Source organism: Diospyros lotus, chromosome 3, assembly GCF_014633365.1.
Source record: "Diospyros lotus cultivar Yz01 chromosome 3, ASM1463336v1, whole genome shotgun sequence".
In the NCBI taxonomy this organism is placed as follows: domain Eukaryota; kingdom Viridiplantae; phylum Streptophyta; class Magnoliopsida; order Ericales; family Ebenaceae; genus Diospyros; species Diospyros lotus.
The window spans coordinates 2,518,553-2,542,770 of NC_068340.1; the positions used below are offsets into that span (position 1 = coordinate 2,518,553).

The window sequence follows — 24,218 nt, forward strand, 5'->3', positions numbered from 1 at the left end:
ATGAAGATCAGAACATACATCTAGTTCACCTTACTGGATAGCAACCATGTTGCAAAGCTTGGTCAAAACAGGCATCTTTAAGGTGGTCTTGATGAAGATCAGTTATGATGAACCTTCATTCATTCATTTTAACAATCTCTTTTATTATTATTATTATTATTATTATTATAGAACTGGTACAGTGAAACATATCTTTGGCAGTAAACCACATGTGAAAAAATTCAATGCCCTAAGCTACAAACAGCTGTTAACTAGATGATGAATTGAATAAGAGATAAAATGATATTCCCCAGCTATCACTCTTCTTTCAGGGTCTAGAAAAATGCTCTAAAAGCTAAGACTAGCACATGTGAGATATGCTTGTAGCTAAGTTTTGCCATAGCCAGCCACAAAAGACAGCTGAAGAGCTAAAGCAAGCATGGAGAAAGGTGGCCAATTTTGCCAGAAAAATAGTAGTGCACCTAAGGTCCTTAGATTAGCTTACATCCACCAGGCACCAGCAGAAGCAAAATTTGCAATACCCTGCAAAAATTTCGCCCTTGTAGCAGGGTCGGTTGAAAAGCGACCCAAGATGGCAACTGTAGCAGTGTTGCTTCCAAACTTCTCAATTCCTCTAGAGATCATACAAGTGTGGTTAGCTTCCACCACCACCATTACATCTCTGCCTAGCAGTGATGAAGCTGTCTCTGCTATTTGTCTGGTTAGCCTTTCTTGTACTTGGAGCTTAAAACCATGGAAATGAACTATTGACTGTAGACGAGACTTCCCAATTGGATTGACTCCTTCAGTACAAATGTATCCTATATGCACAACACCATGGAAAGGAAGTAGATGATGTTCACACTGGGACCAGAATGACAAGTTCAGCTCAGAATGAATGCGTTCATCGTCGCAAATGACATCCCCAACCGGTTTAAGAGCCTGTGCTTGGCCAAGAACAAACCCATTCAGCTTCATCTCCAAATCACAGTTCTTGAAATTCATCAGCCACTTCACGAAATGACTGGGTGTTTCTACGAGCTCCTTCCTTGATGGGTCCTCGTCCAAACAACGAAGAATCGAAGCTACTGCAGCAACCATTCCTGAACTGGCAGCCCCAAGTTTAGAAGTGGCTTGAGAAGGGCACCAATGTTTGGCAGTAAAGTCTCTGGAACAGGTCTCGACGTTTATGCCCCTGAACTTTAGGAGACTCAGAAAATCGACCCAAATGTCCGCCCTTTCATTTTCAAAGACTCCTGAACCTGACAAAACCCACGATTTCACCCATCCCTGGTGGTTTTGTTCAAGAAAGGCTGATTCAAAGTTTGGGAAGTTCATGTGTGAGCATTGCAGAATGACAGCTACCCCTGATGGTTTGATCCCTTGTTGCAGAGCTGAACACACTTCATCTGCCAGACGTTGTGGATCTTGTAGCCGTTTTGCAAATATGTCAGCAACCCGAGACATCTTGCTTAGGCCTACAACTCGCTGCCCGGATGGCACATAGCCAACATGACACTTGACCTGAAAAGGCAGCAAGCAGGATTCGCAGTAAGAGAAGAGATCAAGATCTCGAACAATGACAAGCCCACCCGCTCCTCCAGCATGACCAATTCCACTTTCACATCCAGCTTCAGGGAATACAGCACCTTGAACAATATCCTTCACCTTCTGGCTGTAGCCTGGAAATATAGAAAAATAGAAAGGGATTTCAAAACCTCATGACATAGCAACTGCAAGTCCACTGTGAGCATGGAGATATGTAAATGGAGAAAGAAGAAGAAGAGGACAAGGACAAACATAGATAAACAGATATCATGATAGAGGCTTACATCAATACTAAAGTCTGAACAAGTATCTACATAGCCCCGCATCAAACCTAAATTAGTATGCTCCAGGCAACTTAAGAAGACAACAAGACTGGGCCTAACCAATCCAAGATAGCGGGACGACGAAAAGGGCTTTAACCATTGCTCATAGCCTCATACAATCAAATGCATAAGAGAATTTAAATGGTCTCACATCTCTGGTTCCAAGCACATGAAAAGAAAGTTGTACCCCATACAAACCTTTCTAAAAAGGACTAATTCTTTTGAAATTGCCATGATCCTTGAATAGAACATGAAGACAAGAGTAGGACGCCTTCAATATGAAAAAGCAAAAAGAACCATACAGTGTGTTATAATGCCCTTGTGAAACAATAACTAATGGTGCATGGTATGTAAAATGTTCTCAGCAAACTAAATTGCCAATGTTCCTGCACACTGCAGCAAAGTATATACTAGAGAAAGAGCAGAGAGAATAGATGTTAGCAAAAACAACATACAGTCTGAATATATCACAATCCAAATTAATCTCAGCAATCAGCACGAGGGTAAACTAATAAACTGTAACCCATATATCACAATCAAACTACTGACCAGAGCACAGGGTTACAGCAAAGTGTATACTAGAGAAGGAGCAGAGAGAATAGATGTTAGCAACAACACCAGAGAGTCAGAATATAACACAATGCAATCCAAGTTAATCTCAGCAATAAGCACGAGGGTAAACTAATAAACTATAACCCCTATATCACAATCAAACTATTGAGCAGAGCAAAGGGTTCAGATTCACATTCACATTCACATCTCCCATCCAGTTTATATGTATGTATGTATGCATACAGAAAGAGATCAGAGACACAAGAATCGAGTAATTGACATGAATGAATAACCCGCAAGGAAGAAACTAGCAAAATGAGCAAGTCAAGATTGAGGACAACCTCTAGTTCCTTCTCGAAGGGCCTTGGCAACACGAAATGGGGTCTTTCGTAGACCTTCTCGATTGATATCTTCACCCAAACCTTCCAACAGGACCTTCACAGCGGCCTCTATGGCTATGGTATCCGGATCTTCCTCGAAGACCCCAAGGCTGAATCCATCTTCAAGCTCCACGTTGATGTGCCCCTCGTCCAGAACGCCCATTGACGGACCAAATACCAAACAACGGGACAACAACAAGATCCACGGCAACAAAACCCTGTTGGATCAAATGGCAACTCGCGATGGGAAACAAAAGAACCCAGAAACAGAATCGGCCAAAAGCCTTGGGATTTGATGCGGAGAGTTGAAGACAAAGTTGGGGTTAATCAATGGTTGAAAGATTGAGAAAGGAGAGGAAGGCCAGCAGTGATGAACGTAGAGAAGGAAGCATTAAGCATACATAGGGGGTTGGTGCTTGGAATCAGATCTCGGATTCTGGATTGCGTGGGATGATGGCTTCTTTAGCTTCTCGGGGCATTTTGTTTTTCAGTATTTTAACATGGAAAATGCTATTGGTACACCCATTTTGTACACTTTAGGCTATAAAATGGGATATTATGACAAAAAATCCCTCATGAGGCGTATAGAGGCGCGTGAGGCTCATGGAGAGGCGCAGGGTATTTTGGTCATAATACCCCTTTTAACATACGACAGGTGGGTCCCCTCTTGAATTGTCACTCACTGCTGCAACCAGATCTTGTCAGAGGCGGTTCTCCTCCGCCTCGGCGGCTGGTCAATTGTACTCCGATGGCCAACTAGATATTTGAATTCTTTTTATTATTTTATATATACTCTTAAATTATATAATTTTAATTAAATTATATTTTTAAATTTTTTATTATTTTAATTATCCCATAAATTATATAATTTTAATTAAATTATACAATTCGACAAATTCATTAAGGATAATAAATTAAGTATGATTTAAAGATATAATTAAATTAAAAAAATTAAAAATATAATTGAATTAAAATTATATAATTCAAACATATAATTAAAATAATAAAAAAATTAAATATTTAAATATAAATATATAAATTAAAAAATATATTTTTGCAGTACTCTAATCATACCAATAGTCGTATCATGTGAAGAATATTTTTTACGTATTAAATATATGGTATATTATATAATATAAATAGTATATTATGTAATATAAGATATCTTTTACATTATATAAAATATCGGTGTCTTTGAATACGATCAAAACCCTTTTAAAAAAATAATAACTTTTTTAAATGGCAGGTCTAATTGGTCTTCTCCTAACACAAAGACTAAAAGCCCAATTGGGGGGATGCATTGAAGGTTGAGCCATCACAAGACTTGACTTTCAAAGGCAAAATGGGCTTTTTTGATTCAATTTGGACTCATTATTTTATTATTATTGAGTAATTTATATTTAGTATTTTTAATATTTAAAAAATAATTATTATCTTTTTTGACTTTATAGTTTTAATATATTCTTTCCTTCATGTTATTACTTCACATTGAAAATTTTAATATAATAAAAATACTTTCACAAATTCTCTCAAAAAAATAATAATAGATTTGCTTACTATGAATTATTATTAATTTTGATTAAAATTATTATTTATTTTTAATAATAATTTAACATTCAAGTCTCACTTAACTCTAAACCTTAATAATTTAATTTTAGCATTCACTTTTTTAGTCTCCTTCTAAGAATATGATTAACTTGATAAGACAATTTGATTACTAATTAAAAAGATAAGAGACATCAACAAATACAAGAATATGCTAACATAGTCGTCCATATAAAAATTCAATCTACAAATAATCTTCTATTATTCTCAAGTAACGCTCCCATATTAAGGCTTTTTTAGTAACATTACAACTTCTCACTTTATTAAACTTGTAGACCGAATAACCTAGATACCACTCAACCACAAGAGGTATTGAAAGTGCATCCCCAAAATTCAAATTCTCAACGGTAAAAACTCTGCCACCCCCATCAGTAATCACTTGAACTACCACCTTGACAGGGACTGTTTGGTTTCTTCCTTTTCATCCTTGACTATATAGTTAATTTGAATCGGTTGACTGGGTTGTTGCCACCCTTCTCTCTTTCTGCCATCTGCATCTGCATGGATACAGAACTACAGCCACTTTGCCTTGAGAAAATGATCTGGAAGATCAGAATTCCACAAAAATTTTAAAAGCAAAGTCAGAATAACTTTCAGAACATGAGTATGCTCATCTCACCTTCCAGTAACTAACTATTCAAGAGAGAAGTCAATGCTAGTAACTCTTTAACATACTTGAAGCTACATTAAGATCTGCTGATTTACAAAAGGCCTAACATGCCATGGAAGATTGTTCTGTTCTCAAGGGACCCTATTGTCAAAGAAGATATCTACAAGCTTTGACAGCCAAACATTTTAAGCCATGCTACAGACTGATCAACTCCAACTTCCCATTGAAGAGGACTCTGATGAACTATTGTTAGTGCCTGCCATTTTTCTCATGAATATCACACAGTAATCTCACAACAAAAGCTACCCTGCCTGGAGCGCACCGATCAATGTAGCCCGCCAACAAGAAAGTTGCTACTCAATAATAAGACCACAAGTCCCAGTAAATATGTTACCATGCAAGGTATTTACAAAGAGAGTAGCTGATGAGCCAACAATCTATGGTTTTGGAGGAAGCTTATTCATGGCAGCATTTACCCTCTCGTCTCCGATCTTTAGGTGGCTGTCATAGAAATCTAGTATCTCCATCGCAATGTTTTTCACCTGTCAAAATACATAATAAGATTTAGGATGAAAGCAAATACATCGCTCCTCAACAGAAGCAGAGAAATTTATAGCAGGCTATTAAGCTCCACTTCTGCTTATGCTATCCACACATGAAAGAAAGGGCCTTCATTTATAGGAATAGGATCTCAAATGATGAAATAGTATGCCATTATGAATGTTTCCTAGACACTTATGGTAAAATACTATAGAAACATGCAATCATATTGCTAAATTTTAGAAGTTAAACAAATCCTGGACCATATTGAGCTCCTAGGCCATGAACTTGAACTCCTGATATAAGCAGAAAATGCAATAGCACAACCTAGTGAGACATCCAAAAGGGCCTGAAGGAATAACAGCAAACGTTTGCTAATGGGTGAATGAGTCATCAGATTATATCAAATTGAAAGCATGGACACTTTGCAGCACAAAATGGACGCATCTCATGCATGCTGCTTGGAGTGCCAGATTATTTTAGTATTTTGTTTTTTTCTATTGGATATGGTGTCATTACACTGGACACATCCATATAAAAAAATTGGTCACACTCAGCGTTCCTGGTCAAAATGCAATTCAAAAGTTTTTTTTTTTTTTCAGGATTCATCCATTCCAACCTCATTTTCTATCAAGGAGTACCCCCTACATACCAAAAGCTTATTAAGTGGGATACAGTAGGAGATAGTCTTGACTAGCTTCTTGATGAAGGGGTGCTTTGAGGTTGCCAAAGTCTTGACTCACTTGATGTAAGGGTACTTGATGTTGCTAACGTCTCACTGGATTAACCAAAATCAGATGTGAATTAAGAAAATGGAGTGAATGAAGATCAAGATGATGATAACAAAAACATAGAAGGTGGTTCCAATTGGGGTTAGGACGTGTATTTTTTTTGCATATATTTCTAGGGGCTTTGTGTTAGATGATGATGGATGACTTCTTGGTTATAATGATATGTGTAAATTCTTGGTTTGTTCTAGCCTTTTTTGATTCTTTTGCTAAGTAATATATTTGCTTTTTGTATCTTTTCTTTTTCCAAGTTATTTTTATGTGAATGGCATGTTTGACATCTAAAAATTATGGTTTTTTTTATTTTAACAGTCTTATATTGTATGTTCATTGTATGACATGGAGAAAATTCAGCTTTAAAGACCTACCACATTCATATCAACTCGAAGCTCTTCAAACCAGACAGTGCTTTCTTTATCTTGGAGCACACTTGCAACATATATGCAAGCTAGTGTGATCAAGTGTGGAGGATGTATGAGAATTAGATCCATCTTGTATGTGTCATTGATAATTCCCCTGTAAGGTTCAAATTTTGATCATGAAATAAACAAGCGTTAGGGTAAAATAAACCATTCTTTGTAGATAAAAATTGTCCCAAAAAATGCCTTCTAAAAGTAAAGCGAACCAGGACTTTATCCAAGTAGAGTTATTAAGTACTTTTAACTGATAAAGGAACAGGAAAAAATAAAACAGGAAACACACAAAAAAAAAGGAAAAAAAAAAAAAAAGGGAAAGAAAACTAGGAAGTCTTCTCCGTTAGGGGAAAACAATTACTTAAGTATCTGCTCAGTAGACATAGATAGTTTTAGATATTAAGTCTTTAACTGCAAACTATTTTGCAAATCTATCCTATATAATTTTGTTAAGGGCTCCACAAGAAGCAAAGCAGTCTAGCATAAAAAGCACAGAAATTACAGTTCTTGCCCGTAAACACTCACCCTAACACAAGTGGTCAATGAATATGAGCTAACAATCTGATCTCAAAGACAGGTAGAAAGAAGAACCACAAACTTGAATTGATGGATAACCTTCTCATTACATTGGTGACTCAGTTATGGAGCCTAAGTTGTAAATAATAATCTAGCAAACTAACAACTTGACCTAACAGTCGTAACTTCCCACTCAACAGCTGTTAGTAATATTTGAGAGAGACAATCTCTTCTAGAACCAAACATGGCGTGACCTCAAACATAGGCCCTCCTCAACCTAGCTGGACTTCTAAATGGTAGAACTTGCTCAGCAGTAGGCCCATCAGTGGTCTCTGATGCTGATCCTTCTTGTATAATTCCTTCCCTCATCAAAAACCACCCTGTCCTCAAGGTTGAGATCAGGACCTAGCTTGGAGAATTACTGACAATCCTTCCAAGTAGCTTCTTACAGGGGTAATCATTCCCCTTGCACCAGTACTTGCTAGAGACTTGGTGCTGGTCACGGACCCACAATTTATGGGTCATGAGATCATTTCTACAAAAAAGTCCACATTTGTTCAGTCTCATTTATCCTTGTCCTAAAAGGATTTGACTATATATATTATGGGCTCTAACCAAAAGAGGTGGTAAATCGAATATCTTGCCATTGGAATGCTCTTACTTTGCCCTCTTCCTTTGTAGTCTTGTTGCTCTATCTTTCGGTACTATCATCCACTCCCATAATTCTTGATTTCATTATATTATTACACAATTCATACACAATCAGTTTGACACACCCACAACAAGAAGAAGAAGACATGAAAGGGCAGAAACCACCAGCAAAATCACTGTATGTATAATCAGGGTTTTACCAACATATATGACTTGTATCATTCATGCTGGCATCTTGAAGCAACCTGCCAAAATGAGTGGGAGAAAAAAAAAGGAAAAATCGTGAGAGAGAGAGATTGAAAACAAATGTTAAATTAAAAGAACACGGGAAAAGATGAAGCTGAGGTGGCTAATTAGCACCAGTGATGCCTACGAAAGCTTGAAATCAGTCTAACTGTTCTCTCCCTGTCATTGGGCATCTAAGAATCATACAAGAATCTGATAAAGCTTCTTGATGAAGTTACAGAAGTTGCAAGTAAATAAAAATAATAAATAAATACAGGAATAAAGAGGAGCTAAATACCTAGTGTTGTCTATACTCAAATTAATGAATATGTCACAGTAAGAAGAGATTAAGATTACTTTTTAAAAATGACCAACACACAAAAAAATCTGGATTGTTTAGGATTTTAGGCTTATAAATTAAATGAGTTGGAACAGAACATGATGACCACTAGAATGGCTTAAGATGTGGTAACAGCTACCAATAATGTTTTCTCACAATCCCTAGCACTGATTTTTTGAAGAGATGGATCATGATTGAGATGGTCGAACCACTTTATACCAAATGCAGATCTATTAGATGTGAAAGAAATACATACTGAGATAGTGCATGGTAAGGATGGAACACAACTAAGTAATAATTAAGTGCTTCCAAAATCTTCATTTCCATCTCAAGTATGTCCTTGATGTCATATTTATACTTCTCATCTGAATCTGCAAAATGAAAATGGCAGATTTCTCAGTGATTGCAATACTAAATGGAATATTCTTCCTTTCTAATTCAGTTAATTCAGTAGCTGCTGATCTATCATCAGGAGCAATTATAGAAAGTATTACATATTTTTTTGATGTAATATACAAGAATTCTAGCCTGCACCATGCTTTCTTCTGCTTTTGATGCCAAGTACAAGCAGGTTGGAGCCACCAGGCGCGGATCATACTCAGTCATACTTTTCCTGAGAGAGAGAGAGAGAGAGAGAGAGAGAGAGAGGAATCATCCAGTAAGACATGGAAATACAGAACCTCTAAAAATTTGAATGACAGATAAATTTCAGAAGACTGCAAGCATCTAAACGACTATATACAGTAATTTCCTAACAAACACCCTCTCACGTTCCCATAGAAATTATATGGAAAGTTAGCTACAGGAGATAAAGGTCATGCCAGAAGTTAATAAAATCTCCTTCAGATTCCAGTTGAGATTAATTTTTACATTGTGAGATGTCTTTGAGGAACAATACGATTCTCTAAATCTGCTTTGCTCAAGATATTTCTGCAATAAAGTTATCCTCATAGGAACTTGCTGATAAGTTTAACTCTTGAACAATGACTTGCCATACAGATGAACCAACAGGATAACCACAGGAAAGGCTTGTCATGACCCAAGGAGCATTAAAAGGGTAATATAGTAATAGGTTTATGATAACTGTTAGGAGATATTTTAGCAATTAGTTAGAAGCATGGGGGTGGTTATGCAATCATATATGCCTATATAAAGGGCTACTGTAATCAAATGGATTTTATGCTTGAATTGATTGAATGAAATTCTCATTTCTCTCTTTAGAATTCTCTCCAATCTCCCTCTCGTTTCTCTATGATACTCTCCCTCATTTCTCTCTAATTTCTTCCCCCATTTCCGTCCAATTTCCCTCTCTAATCATTATGTTCTTGATCTTACTTCTATTGGATCCTTCCAATTCTCAATCCAACCTTAGGCTAAACCCTAGGTTCATAACAAATTGGTATTAGAGCAGTACCATCATTGGCTTTGTTTTTGTTGCGGCTCCAATTTGAAGGCGAATCCGATTGGGGCTCAGTAGTGTGCGGCTCATTTGGATCAGAAGGTGATTCTAACCAGAGCCGGCAGTCTTGTACTCGGATGGGGGTGGGTTGACCAGCAAGCATGCTGGAGAAGTGGACGATCGTCGTTTGTGAGAAGCGGACGCGAACGGACGTCATTTGTGAGAAGCGACAATCCATTGGAGAGTTAAGCGGACCACCAGGTGTCCGCAATAGTAATTGACGTCCTGAAGGGGCGTGAGTTCGTCAGAGGGTGAAGCAATCCGATGATATAAGGCGCAATTGTTGTCGACTCAGGCGACTCAGGCAGGAGAGTTTAAAGGAAGTATGCAATTGAGGCAGCAGGGCTTGAGGCGACTCCATTGGTCCAATGGTTGATGATTGGGTAGCGACTACACCGACGATCTTAAATTCACTTTGAGCGAAAGGAGATAGTGAGAAGAAAGGCATGCATGTGAACAAGGCAGTCGATCAATCTTGGCTTTGGCTGTCGCGATTTCGAAGGTGAAACAAGATCTGTGATTTCAATTGGGGTTCCAAATCTAGTTGTTGCATGCGCAGTCAGAACAGAAGGCGAACTAGATAAGAGTGTGATTTAGTAAGGTGAATTCTGGTAACTGTTGATGTGTACTTGGAAGCGAAGCAAGAGGTTGATTCTAGACTAAGAATTTCGGTTCCAGTAGTAGGTCCATTTAGCCTCGACTGTGGTTTCAATTCGATTTAAGGGAAGTAGAGACTGATCGAGTCACAAGAGTAATCTGAGCTTTCAATTCAAATTGTGCAAAATTCCTTAGCCGCGACAGAAACGAGGGACTTTGGCTGCTACAATTGCAATTCAAGAAGGCGGGAGGTTAATTCTTGGTTGCGCATCTTGACATCCTTATAGTTAATCAAGGGAAGCGAGCAGCTCAGGCAATTTCAGTGTGCAATTCTGACTATTCTGGTGAAGTTTGGCGTCTGAGACAGAGAAACAACTAGGTGATTTTCGGTTGAATCTAGGAATTAATTCCGACGCAAGACGAGGGGAGTGTTGGCTGAAATAGAGGCTGGGAAATTTGAAGGCGACTGGGCCAATAGGCTTCGACAATGCTTTCGATGACTCATACAACAAGTTCCAGAGCAAAATTCTATGACTCTCGGTTGTGAAATCTGGTAATCTTGCGAAGTGGAAGTGCAAAGAAGATCTCAGTGAACTTCGACAATTCCAATAGATCTGAGTTAAAGGTCGGGGCAATCAATTTCAGTGATTAAAGTCCAACGACTAATATCAGCGAATCAGTGAAGAGGATTCCATAGGAGGTGATTCCAATCGAATTCTAGGCTGCAAGTCAAGGGAAACAAAGGTTGATTTTGATTTTGAATTTTGGTTAACTTGTTTGAAGAAGAGCGGTATGTACAGAACCCTTACCCCTTGGTATTCGAAGTGTCATGTTCACGAGATGTCGGCCATGGGGAGCAAGGCACACATGAAACAAATGGGGTCTCAATTACAGCAGAAAGAGGCTATATTTTCGATTGGAGGAAAAAATCATGAAGATTTTGGCCAAAATCACGAGATAGGGGAAAAGAAATTTGATAATGAGTCCAACCGATTGGACAAGGAAACAAGAAAAGTGATACACGAATCGTGTGTGGAATGAGGTTGTGTACTACGAGAGTAGCAGCAGAAGCTTGTAAGGATGCTGACTAAGAGGTATAACGCCATCTTTCTCGCTGAATTATTCGATAAACCGAGAAAAAATCTTTTAGATGATTATCGCGGAAGTTTCTAACCAAGAGGAGTCCCTTAAAATGGGGCAGTCTAAGGAGAGATTTGGAGATTGGGGATTATCTAATGTGGTGGAAGAGTTCAACAAAATCAGGCAGATAGGGTTAGTGAAGGAGTACTAATTGAGGTTTGAAGAACTGATGGCTTTGATGCTCAATCTTAACCCCTATTTAACAGAGGCTTATTTCGTTTCAAGCTTCATAATTGGCTTGAATGAAGAGTTGAGACCAATGGTGACGGTGCTTCAGCCCAGGACTCTCAAGCATGCTGCTAATAGTGCCAAGCTCCATTAATTAATGTTGGAAGCATTGAAGAAGAAATAGAGAGAGAGAGATGCTGATGGAACAACATGGGATCAGACGAATCTGACTGAAGGACCATCCATCAGTGCAGATCATGGTGTTGGAGCCTTTCCTTAGATTTTGGAACTGTCATGACCCAAGAATCTATAGAAGGGTAATATAGTAATAGGTTGATAATAGTTGTTAGAAAATATTTTAGATATTTTAGCAATTGGTTAGAAGCACATGGGTGTTGTTATGCAGTTAGTTGGGAGCAAATATGCCTATATAAGGCTATGTAAACAGATGGAATTTTTCATGCTGAAATTGATATTGAATCTCTATTTTCCTCTCTACATTTCTCTCCAATTCTCCCTCTCGTTTCTCTCTATTACTCTCTCCCTTTCTACTGATTTCTTCCCCTATTTCTGCCCCATTTCCCTCTCCAAACATTCTGTTCTCAATTTTCTTTCAATTCTGATTTCTTCTCCAATTCAACTCCTCCCCAATTACTTCTTAAACATATTATGAACCCTAGGTTCATGACAAATGGTATCAGAGCAGTCATTCATTGGCTGTGGTTTTGGAAAATCAATAGTGTCCAATCAGATTTGAAGTAAGCAAGCCAGATTCGAAGCAGAGCAAGACAGTCATTAGAAGCGAATTCGAGCGACTCTTAGCGGAAGCGAATGAGTTGCAGAATTCGGCAATTCTAGGGATACGAGTGACTGTCGAGGAGCTTCAAAAGAATCGATCGGCCAACAAGTCTGATTTGATTCCTAAGGAACCAAGGACGGATCGTCACCAAGTGAGGTGTTCCTCAGAATTGATTGAGACGATTTTGAAGGACGGTAACGAAGCCAAACGAAGAAGGTGTAGGGCCTGACGATCACATATCGTTTCAACTTGCAGGCGACACAGAGTGAGTGATCAAATCCGGAGGTTGTTGATCTATAGTGATCGACAGTGATTTCTGCGATTGGTTGGGACTAGCAAGTGAAGGTGAAACCAATTCCGGTGACCCAAGCGAGTACACATTGGTTGTTAGGCGAAGTACATCCAGTAGCAAATTCGGAATGGGTGAGCCTCTCTCAGATTGAATTTCGAAAGTGAAGCAATTCCGGTAAATTACAAGACCAAGCTAGTGGTCGCAACCAGTGGACGGTGATTGGGTGGGTCGCGGCCATCGCAAATCGAGATTGATGGCGAACAAATTGAGCTTCTGATCTGATTCAGAAGGTGTCTGCTGGACAACAATTAGGCTCGGAGTTCGGGAGGAGGACTTCAACGATGATTGAGCTAAGAGAATTCCAATCGGTTTTGGGGATAGTGTTGTTGACATGGTTGTCAAACAAGGAAGGCGAAGCAACTGATTTGCGAAGGTGACAGAAGGCGAAATCGGATCTGTTGTTTAGTTTGTTGTTCAGCTGTTCACTTATTAGCTATTCAGTTTGCTGGAGAATTGAAGATCGCTAACTATGGTGAGGTGATTGCTTGTCTTGGGCAACTGTTGTGAAGTAGAAGAGCTGGTGGATTGCGGCTATTTTCGAGGCTGGGCAGTGTGGGTCAGCAAGCCGAAGCAGATTTGGCGGAATTGGAAGCCAATTCATAAAATACTGCAGCCATCAAATTCTCAATTCTGGAGAATTCTGTTAGTTGCAGCACAATTGAACAAGGGAGGCGAGCAACCCAGGCAATTCCAATAGTGAATTCCAGCGATCTGGGGAATTCCGACAAGCGGAAGGAGTACTTGACTCTCGACAATTTCTTAATGGTTGAGCTTGGATTTTGGAAGTGCAATTGAGTGGTTGGATAAGGTCAGTCCGATGGGGATTCCAGCAGGTATAGGGAATCATTACAGCAGGCGAGTCAAGAGAATAGGTAGGCCTAGGGGACTTTAGAAGGCCGAATAAGTCGCTGTAAGTGTGCAATTTTTTCTGCTGTTACAATAGACTTACCTTGAAGCATAATAATGGCTGCAATTTGCCACTTATTAGATCAATTTTAGAGGTGATTGGGTGAGGCAGTTACAAAAGGGAAGTGTGGGGATTTAGGATGGACAGCACTTCAAGTTCTTGGCCTGTGGCTTGTCCGACTCGTAAGATTTCTGCCATGACAGGAAAAGCATGCACGAGACCATGGGAGCCTAACTTGCAGCAGAAGGATGCTGCAATTTCAGTTGGAGGTAGATATCAAGGGGAGTTTGGCCAAAAGCTTTATGCACGGCAAAAGAAGTTGGAGAAGGAGTCCAGCCAAGTTGACAAGGGAACAAGAAGTGTGGTACATGAATCAAGTAAGGAATTTGGCCGGGTGCTACACGAACAATTGCAAGAGTTTGCAATGATACTAACTAAGAAGTATCATTACTGTTTTCCGGCTGAATTTTTCGAAGATTATCGCGGAAGTTTTAACAAAGAAGACTTCCTTGAAATGGAGCAGCCAAGGCAAGAGTTAATACACTTGAATGTGCCGAATGAGGGCTGGCAGGAAAGAAATGAAGGGTCAAGCCAGATTGCAGATTTCTCTTCCAGCCAAGGCAAGTTTCTTGCGAATTATAACCTTGATAGTAGTTTTATCCACCAGCAGCAGATTCAAAGTGGTGAGGAATTCTTGAAGCCGGTTGTAGCTAGGGAAAAGCTAAAGGAGGCAGCTGAAGAAGTCAAAGGTTTTTTCAAAGGGAACAAAACTCCCCCTGCTGTATTGGTTCTTTCCCTAGTTTGCAAATCTAAATGCTTGTCTATTACATTGAAGGACGAACAAATGGACGGAGAACCAGTTAGTCAACCCTCTGTATTCAAAACAACGCACAGCGAAGATGATGAGAAGGGGGAAACATATGTGGTCCCTGGTTGGTTGAGTGAGTTTCGGAATGATAGACATTTGAAGGCTGTAGGGCTGCAGATTTCAAACTCCGCCTGGGGATGTTATCCACTGCCGGTCCCAAGCCCAGATAAAGGAGGAGAGTTGTGTTAGGTAGCCGACAGCCAACGTAAAACTTAGTCGGATCCAAAACATGAACTCTAGACAAATTATGAAAAATCGTTTGGGCGTGGGCGTAACCCTTCATAGCGACGCGCTACACTGCCCCCGTGTAGTGACAAGTGAGCCAGGGCCGCTGCATCGACGCCCGGATGTAGTGATAAATGAGCAAGGGTTCCCGCATTTGCTTGGACGGATGTGAGTAAAGAAGCTAGTCCAAAATCAAAATCAAAATCAAAACCAAAACCAAAACCAAAATCAAAAACAAAATCAAATTCAAAGTCAAGCCCAAAAACAAAATCAAATCCAAAGTCAAGGCCAAAAACAAAATCATAAATTAAGGATTGGGTCATGGAACATAGGAACATTAACAGGCAAAGCTATGGAAGTGGTGGATGTGATGATTAAGAGAAAAATTAATATTATGTGCTTTCAAGAGACGAGATGGGTAGGGAAAAAAGCAAAAATTTTATCAGAAGCTGGATATAAAATATGGTACACAGGAACTGATCGAGCGAAAAATGGAGTGAGGATTATTATGGATAAAAGCTTAATAGATGAGGTAGTGGATGTAAAGAGAATAGGGGATAGGATTATTATGGTGAAGATTAGTCTAGGAAGAATGACTATGAATATCTTTAGTACATATGCACCACAAGCGGGGTTAGGTGATGAGATAAAAGCAAAATTCTGGGAGGACCTAGAGGGACTCATACAAATGATACCAAGAGGAGAGAAAGTGATTATAGGAGGTGACTTAAATGGGCACGTGGGTAGAGACGGAAACGGATATAGAGAGGTACATGGAGGGTATGGATTCGGGAAAATTAATAATGAGGGTAAATCTATCCTAGATTTTGCTATGGCATATGGGCTCATTATAACCAATACTAGGTTCAAAAAACGGGACGAACACTTAATCACATATAAAAATATCACCTCAAGCACCCAAATAGATTACTTCCTCATGAGACAAGAGGATCGGTTATGTTGTAGGAATTGTAAGGTAATACCGGGAGAATGTTTGACTACTCAACATAGACTTCTAGTACTTGACGTCCAAGTAAGAAATTGGAAGAGAAAAAATCACATAAAACAAAATCCAAGAATCAGGTGGTGGAATTTAAAAGGGGAGAAACAACTAATCTTCAAAGAAAAATTAAGGGGTAGAAGGGAATGGAATGGAGAAAGACAAACAAACCAAATGTGGAAAGAAATGGCTAATGCTCTGAGAAGCACGGCAAAGGTAGTCCTTGGAGAGACAAATGGTAGAGCCCCTAACCTTAAGGAGTCTTGATGGTGGAATGAAGAGGTACAATTGAAAATTAAAAATAAGAAAACTTGCTATAAGGCGGTATATCAATGCAACAATGAAGAAAATCAAAAAAACTATAAAGAAGCAAAAAAGGCAGCAAAAAGAGCTGTTAGTGAAGCAAGGTCAAAAGCATATGAGAATCTATATAAACAACTTGATACAAAAGATGGAGAAAGGGATATATATAAATTAGCTAAAGCAAGAGAAAGAAAAACACGGTATTTAAATCAAGTGAAATGCATAAAAGATGACAATCAAAATGTTTTAGTAAATGAGGGAGCGATTAAGGAGAGATGGAAGGAGTATTTCACAAAATTATTCAATGATGGTGGTGACACAAGAGTTAGGTTGGGACATCTTAGTAACTCCGAAGGGAATGTGAGCTATACATTCTATCGACGCATAAGTTCAAATGAAATAAGGCAAGCATTAAAAAAGATGAAAAATCATAAGGCAGTGGGACCAGATAATATACCAATAGAAGCATGGAAATGCATGAGAGAAGAGGGCATCTCCTGGCTAACGCAACTATTTAACGCCATCCTTAAATCAAAAAAGATGCCAGATGAGTGGAGGAAGAGTACTTTAGTTCCTATATACAAGAACAAAGGAGATGTTCAAAACTGTGAAAATTATAGAGGAATTAAGTTAATGAGTCATACCATGAAACTCTGGGAGAGAGTAATAGAGCAGAGGCTCAGAAAGGAAACAAAGGTGTCAGAAAATCAGTTTGGTTTCATGCCTGGTAGGTCAACAATGGAAGCTATATATTTATTGAGGCGTCTAATGGAAAGGTATCGAGATCATCAGAAGGACCTACATATGGTGTTTATAGATCTAGAAAAGGCCTATGATAGGGTCCCTAGAGAAGTATTATGGAGGGTTTTAGAGAAGAAATGAGTCAAAATAGCCTATATACAAGCCCTTAAGGACATGTATCATAGTGTAGAGACAAGGGTCAGAACATGTGGAGGGGATACTGAACCATTTACAACTACAATAGGACTGCATCAAGGTTCTGCATTAAGCCCATACTTATTTGCCCTAGTAATGGATGAACTCACTAACGATATTCAGACAGATGTGCCATGGTGTATGCTATTTGCAGACGACATAGTGTTGGTGGATGAAACAAAAGAAGGAGTGAACACTAAGCTTGAGTTGTGGAGAAACAATTTAGAATCTAAGGGATTTAAATTAAGTAGAAAGAAAACAGAATATATGGAATGCAAATTTAGTAAAAATGCAAGAGTGGATGATGTTATAATAAAATTAGAAGACCGAATCTTACAAAGAAAAGACCATTTTCGATATTTGGGATCAGTGATTCAAAAAGATGGAGAAATCCACGAGGATGTCGCACATAGAATTAAGGCAGGTTGGCTAAAATGGAGAAATGCATCGGGGGTGTTATGTGATGGTAAAATCCCATTAAAATTGAAAGGAAAATTTTATAGGACAGCTATAAGACCAGTCTTGTTGTATGGCTCAGAATGTTGGGCAGTCAAATACCAGTATGAGCAAAAGATGAGTGTAGCGGAGATGAGGATGTTAAGATGGATGTGCGGACATACAAGAAAGGATAAAATTAGAAATGAAGTTATTCGTAATAAGGTAGGAGTAGTGCCAATCGAGGAGAAGATGGGAGAGACTAGACTAAGATGGTTTGGTCATGTGAGAAGGAGACTAAGAGACGCTCATGTGAGGAGAGTTGATGAAATGGAACAATTAGTCACAAAAAGAGGTAGAGGTAGACCCAAGAAGACTTTGGAAGAGACATTAAAATTTGATATGAAATATATGGATCTAAATGAGGATATGACAAAAGAAAGAAATACATGGAAGTCTAGAATTCATGTAGCCGACCCCACATAGTGGGATAAAGGCTGGATATGTTGTTGTTATTATTGTTGTTGTAGGGCTGCAGATTTCAGCTGCTACCTGCGACATGGAGAGGCTAAATTCATTATATGCATTTGATGTGGACACATTGACAGGTTTTGGCATTATATTGGATCCCCATACTATGGGTACTAGCAACCTTAATTTGATAGCTATTGCAAACCCAAGGGAAATAGTATGTTACTCTTTGGGGGAAGATGCAGCCTTGTCTGCAATGATTATCATTTTTGTTTCAATTGAGAACCTAAAAATGAGGAAGAAGAGACTTAGAAGGAGGAAGAAGGAAAGAAGGATGAACCAAATAGAGAAGGTTGGAATTGGATGAAGAGTCATGACTACTTGTTGCAAGTTCTTAGGGACAAGAACTCTCTTAAGGAGGGGAGAATTGTCATGACCCAAGAATTTATAGAAGGGCAATATAGTAATAGGTTGATAATAGTTGTTAGAAGATATTTTAGATATTTTAGCAATTGGTTAGAAGCACATGGGTGTTGTTATGCAGTTAGTTAGGAGCAAATATGCCTATATAAGGCTATGTAAACAGATGGGATTTTTCATGCTGAAATTGATATTGAATCTCTATTTTCCTCTCTATATTTCTCTCCAATTCTCCCTCTTGTTTCTCTCTATTACTTTCTCCCTTTCTACTGATTTCTTCCCCTATTTCTGCCCCATTTCCCTCTCCAAACATTATGTTCTCAGTTCTCTTTCAATTCTGATTTCTTCTCCAATTCAACTCCTCCTCAATTACTTCTTAAACCTGTTATGAACCCTAGGTTCATGACAGGAACAAAACTTGGATCCATTAGATAAATTGATTATGAAACAAACTGGAGTTAAGAATGGCAATGCATGTAACATCTATCCTTGTGAAGGTCCACATGCAGTTGAAGAAGGTCTGATTGAACAATTAGGACCTGAACAATCTTATATTGGATCTACGGAAACTGATTCTAAGGCTGATGAACTTGGATCGGCATTAAGGAAAAAGCTGGAGGTTGAGAAAAGACATTCTTTCAATGGAACTTTGGTTTAGAAGCAAGTTGAGTCGCCCTTGACTTTGGGTTAATATAGGCAACGAGAAGGTGAAGACAACACTAGCTGGAGGAAAGCTAAGGGAGATAGCTGAAGAAGTCAAAGGTTTTGCTGAAGGAAACAAAACTCTCGCTACTATGTTGGTTTTTACTTCTACTGGAAAATCCAAGTTGCTGTCTACTGCAGGGTGGGATGAACCAATGGCTGATTGTGTTCTTAAAGTGGAGACCAATTTTGATTGGACAACTATTGTAGAAGGTTGAGTGTATTGAACTTTAACTCTATCAAGTTGTTCCTATTGAAGTTCTAGGCCAAATTACGACTGGGATTGATCTTGGACACTTAAGAATGAGGAAGAAGAAGAGGCCTAGAAGGAGAAAGAAAGAAAAATTAGATAGAGAAGGCGGGAATTGGATGAAGCAATGGCTACTTGCTGCAAGTTCTTGGGGACAAGAACTCTCTCAAAGAGGGGAGAATTGTCATGACCCAAGGAGCATTAAAAGGGTAATATAGTAATAGACTTATGATAATTGTTAGGAGATATTTTAACAATTAGTTAGAAGAATGGGGGTGGTTATGCAATCAAATATGCCTCTATAAAAGGCTACTGTAATTAGATGGATTTTATGCTTGAATTGATTGAATGAAATTCTCAATTCTCTCTCTAGAATTCTCTTCAATCTCCCTCTCGTTTCTCTCTACTACTCTCCCTCATTTCTCTCTAATTTCTTCCCCCATTTCTGTCCAATTTCCCTCTCCAATCATTTTGTTCTTAATCTTACTTCTATCAGATTCTTACGATTCCCAATCCAACCCCAGGCTAAACCCTAGGTTCATGACAAGGCTATGCTAGCACTACAAGGAATAAGGGACTTTTCTCCTGAACAGCCTGGAATATGTTTAGAAAGAATGGTTGAGGGCAGCATAAGCAATTTGACACTTGAAATTTGCCCAAGAGAAAGCAAAACCCAACATTCCCAGTCTTATTATATCATAATACAATATAACATTTTATTATATATTATACATTACATGATAATAAATATTATAATATTATATTATATAGTAACTTAAATTATATTATACAACTAAATAATATTACAATATAATATTTTATTCTAACAAAAAATATCTTGGAAGGGAATCTGACTAAGTAAATGGGTACTATAGGAGACAATCAAAATTCAATGTTTTATTTTAAATCCCAAGCCTACATCATGAAAAAGACTGAATCAGATATTTATTTATTTAGCTGAGTAAGAACAGGATGTTTGATTTCAATTTTACAGATTCAAATAGTCAATTCAAAATGAATATCCAGAGGCATGTTTTCGTTTAAACAGAATGTCGACAGTTGAGACACAATTCTTAGATGAAACAAGCAAAGGTTCTGAAAGAATTCTATATATTGCATATAGATATATATATATATATATATATATTACAAATTTCACAAAACATGATGAACAAGTCAGACACAAGCAAAGTTCATTACTGAAGGAAACTGTACAACGTACTTGGTGTAAACCCGCCTCATGTATGTAACGGCAGTAGCTACGACCCTGAAAGATCGACTAGCATATTAGAGATCCGTCAATTACTGTATGAGGATCAAGAAAAAGTTTTCCACAACACATCATAGTTGTGATTACAAAAATACAACAACAAACACAAGCTTTAATCCCACTATATGAAGGTTGAATACATAAATTCTAGATTTCCAACCATCTCTATCCATGGTCCTATCTTCTATAAGGCTATTAGACCCCATGTCATGTTTAAGGGTTTCCCACTAAGTTCCTTATAGGACAAAACTGCTTGAAGATGGTTTTTTGTTTTCAAGAAATAACTCTCTATCCATGGTCATATCTTCTATAAGGCTATTAGACCCCACGTCATGTTTAAGGGTTTCCCACCAAGTTCCTTATAGGACAAAACAGCTTGAAGATGGTTTTTTGTTTTCAATAAATATCCAGATGAATGATTACAGAAGTCATTTAGATGACTTGAAATGAAAGTTTGAAGGTGTTCTAGAAGAGACATCAAACAATTTAATAGCCATACAGTACACTTTCAAGATTTACTGAGCAATTCAAAAGGCTAAAATGCCTTAACCCTAAAACCTGAAAGATTTTATGAATCCTTACATGAAGCAGTTCACAAAATAATGGGAAATACAACAGATTTATCCTAGCTTGTTAACCTTCATAGCAAAATAACAATCAAACACCTTACTTCAAACTGTGATGACCAGCTGAAACCAACGGTTTAACTGATATTCTTTTTCTCCCTGTTCCTTGGAAGGAATATACAACTTATATATTATAAAAAAAATATGAAAGAACAGAAAATGAAGCCAAACCTTTGCCTCAATTTCACACCATTAGCCAACCTCCCAATGCCTGAGAAAAAAAGTAAAATACAGATAATCAGCTTGTACAAAACAAGTTACTGGCATATATGGATACTTAAGCAGGTCAGTCTGCATTTCATATAATTGTCATAAAGACAACAAATGTTCAAGAATTTTATTTTATATGAAAAAGGGGCTGGTATTCAAGAAGTTTCATTTCCCCAAGAAACATTATCAACTAAGAAAATCCAGTGGAAGTATACCAGAAAGAAAAGGTCTCAGAAAACAAATTCCTACATTCCTATAAGTTTTTAGCCATATAAGAAAAATGGAAAAAAATAGTAAGATTGTAAGACGAGTTGCATGCAAATGTATGAACACTTCAGCATGCGTATCTATTCATGCACAGAAGTGTCTATAAGGTACAAAAAGGATGTTATTGCTGCTGCAATTCAACAGAAATCATCTGAAGCAATTATAGAAACTATTGTTGCTGCTGCAATTGGATGGTAAAAAGTTAGGATATTTCAAACTTTACAGTATGGTCGGCATGCAAATTTTGCTGGCAAAATGTAGAACAACCTTTTCAAACTGATGACATCAGAAAGGAAGGGATACCCCACAAAATCACAAGTGCAGCAAGTTATTTTCAAAACAATCTAACTGCCTCCAGAAAACAAGGTATCAAGCCACAAGCAAATCAATAGTAAGCATGAGGTTCTTTTTTCTTTTATTGTATGAAAGCATGAGTTTTTAGTGAAGCAAACATTTTAAACATGAGAAGTCCTCCAATAACCGAGCAAAACAAGTCCTTCAATAAATCTAGATAACATTAATCCTTGAACAAATGTAGACTCAGTTGTTACAGATGACCCAATTTAGGATTGTAAATAGGTCGGGCAAATGGGAAGTTTTCAAATCTTAATGTTGATGCACCCTGTATGCCCGCTTAATAGCTTCTTTCTCATACTCGAGAATCCAGAATTCCAGCTAATATAAAAACAATTTTCCAAGAACAAGCTTAATAACAATCCTTGTGAAAAAAATTGCGCAACTTTAACATCATAATATTCGTGTTTCTGAATGCGTGACTTTATATACATATAAATATATACAGAGAGAGAGAGAGAGAGAGAGGAAATACAATTGGTCATGTGAAGCTTAATAAGCTTGAAATCTTCGAGAGTGATGCCCTTTTCCCTGTCAAGAGGGTGCACAACATCCACCTCTTCTTGGTCCAGAAGCTGTTTGCTGCGTCAACACAATGCAATTTCGGGGAGAAAAACAGAAAAGAAAGGAGCAATCAAGAAAGCTCAATCAAAACATGTTAATAAAACCCTAATAAGATTGGAAATAAAACCCTAAAAACAAACCACTTACTAGTGCGATGAAGTCCAGAAATTGGCAGCCATGTCCGGCTCCTTCCAGTTCTTTCTCGCAACGGTTGAAATTGGATCGATTCACCGAACCTCCATATGATTATGGTTGTAGTGCGAGACCCGGCAGGGAATCGGAATTTTCTCTTATTCGGGTCGGGCCATGATTTGAGACATCCCGTTGACGTTACTGCGACTTTTTCAGGTAAGTGACTTTTAACGATAAAATCTATATTTTTGTCTTCCTATTTTTATGTATTTTTTTTATATATTTATGTAAATTTTTTAATATTTCGATTTCATCTTTATATTTTAAATTAATTTAATCTCTTATATTTTAATATTTTTTTTATATAACTTTTCAAATTTTTTATTATTTCAATTACACTTCTAAATCTATATTTTTGAATCAATTTATCTCTTGTATTTTGATATGAACATAGTGTGATGTATTTTATCATCTTATTTTATTTTTTTTATATATAAAAATACATAAATTAAATTAATTAAAAAATACAAGTTTAGTGGTGTAATCGAAGTAATGAAAAGTTTAAATTACTAAAAAAAAAGTCAAAATATAAAAATTAAATTGATTCAAAAATTAAGTTTAAGAGTATAATTAAAACAATAAAAAGTTTAAATGATCACACGAAAAAAAAGTAAAAATATGAATTTGGCCGAATTTTTTTTTATATTAACTCATAATTATTTCACAATTTTTAATCTTAATTTTAAAGTTAATTTTAATTATTAATAAATATATTTTATTTTTATATAAGATACATTTATTATGTCTTATTTTTGGTTCTTATTCTCTAAGGTAGTATCAGCATCCGAACGGTGAGTGGAGAGGACAAGTATAAGACGGGAGATAGCAAAATAAGCATTTATGAAGTAAGATATTTCTAGCAATATCTTTTATTAGGTTTTTAACTTCTAAAACTTTTTTTAATTTTTTTTTGTTTTTACATTAATAAGCCAAACACTCTATTGTCTTTTTTGGAAACATTCTTAGAAATATATAGATGATGATTTTATATACTAATGATCATAGATTGTCTCGAAATTTTGACTTCAAGATTAACACTTTAAGAATTGTAAAAAAATACACCATCTTAATATAACACCTACAAGGTGATGAGACGAGATCAAGTCTCTCTATTTAGTCTTCGATGATCAAATTAGTAATGATGCTCTTTAGTATGGCAAAATTTTTTAAATACTTAATTTTGATATTTTTATTTTTATTTTATATATTTAATTAAATATGACACATAATAAA

The 24,218-nt window shown here is 37.3% G+C and overlaps 2 protein-coding genes across 4 annotated transcripts; both read right to left on the reverse strand.

The window, feature by feature from the left end:
• Window positions 1-115: 115 nt before the first annotated feature.
• On the reverse strand, window positions 116-3,321 carry LOC127797969 (GTP cyclohydrolase 1-like). Its single transcript, XM_052331217.1, has 2 exons — window positions 2,744-3,321; window positions 116-1,661 (listed from the first exon to the last, which is right to left on the reverse strand). Exons 1-2 carry the CDS (start codon window positions 2,943-2,945, stop codon window positions 481-483), a joined length of 1,383 nt encoding a protein of 460 aa, XP_052187177.1. The 5' UTR covers window positions 2,946-3,321; the 3' UTR covers window positions 116-480.
• Window positions 3,322-4,559: 1,238 nt separating this feature from the next.
• Window positions 4,560-23,111, reverse strand: LOC127796743 (cyclin-C1-2-like). Of its 3 annotated transcripts, XR_008022071.1 has the most exons (10): window positions 22,941-23,111; window positions 22,705-22,811; window positions 21,570-21,609; window positions 20,725-20,769; window positions 8,965-9,083; window positions 8,727-8,841; window positions 8,106-8,150; window positions 6,694-6,841; window positions 5,007-5,539; window positions 4,560-4,929 (listed from the first exon to the last, which is right to left on the reverse strand). XR_008022071.1 is itself a non-coding variant. In XM_052329097.1 (9 exons), the coding sequence occupies exons 1-9, from the start codon at window positions 22,970-22,972 to the stop codon at window positions 5,435-5,437; spliced, it is 756 nt and encodes a 251-aa protein (XP_052185057.1). In that variant the 5' UTR covers window positions 22,973-23,111; the 3' UTR covers window positions 4,560-5,434. The 3 variants fall into 3 exon arrangements, 2 of the variants coding, with proteins under 2 accessions (XP_052185057.1, XP_052185058.1); XM_052329097.1 differs by having other exon boundaries at window positions 4,560-5,539; XM_052329098.1 differs by lacking the exon at window positions 20,725-20,769 and having other exon boundaries at window positions 4,560-5,539.
• Window positions 23,112-24,218: the final 1,107 nt, after the last annotated feature.

Coding starts and splice junctions, on each gene's coding strand:
- LOC127797969 (XM_052331217.1), bottom strand. CDS start 2,945: ATGGGCGTTCTGGACGAGGGGCACATCAACGTGGAGCTTGAAGATGGA. Junction 1,662..2,743: donor CCTTCGAGAAGGAACTAGAG/GTTGTCCTCAAT, acceptor CTATATTTCCAG/GCTACAGCCAGAAGGTGAAG.
- LOC127796743 (XM_052329097.1), bottom strand. CDS start 22,972: ATGGCTGCCAATTTCTGGACTTCATCGCACTA. Junction 22,812..22,940: donor TTCTGGACTTCATCGCACTA/GTAAGTGGTTTG, acceptor GTGTTGACGCAG/CAAACAGCTTCTGGACCAAG. Junction 21,610..22,704: donor TAAGCTTCACATGACCAATT/GTATTTCCTCTC, acceptor TTTTTTTCTCAG/GCATTGGGAGGTTGGCTAAT.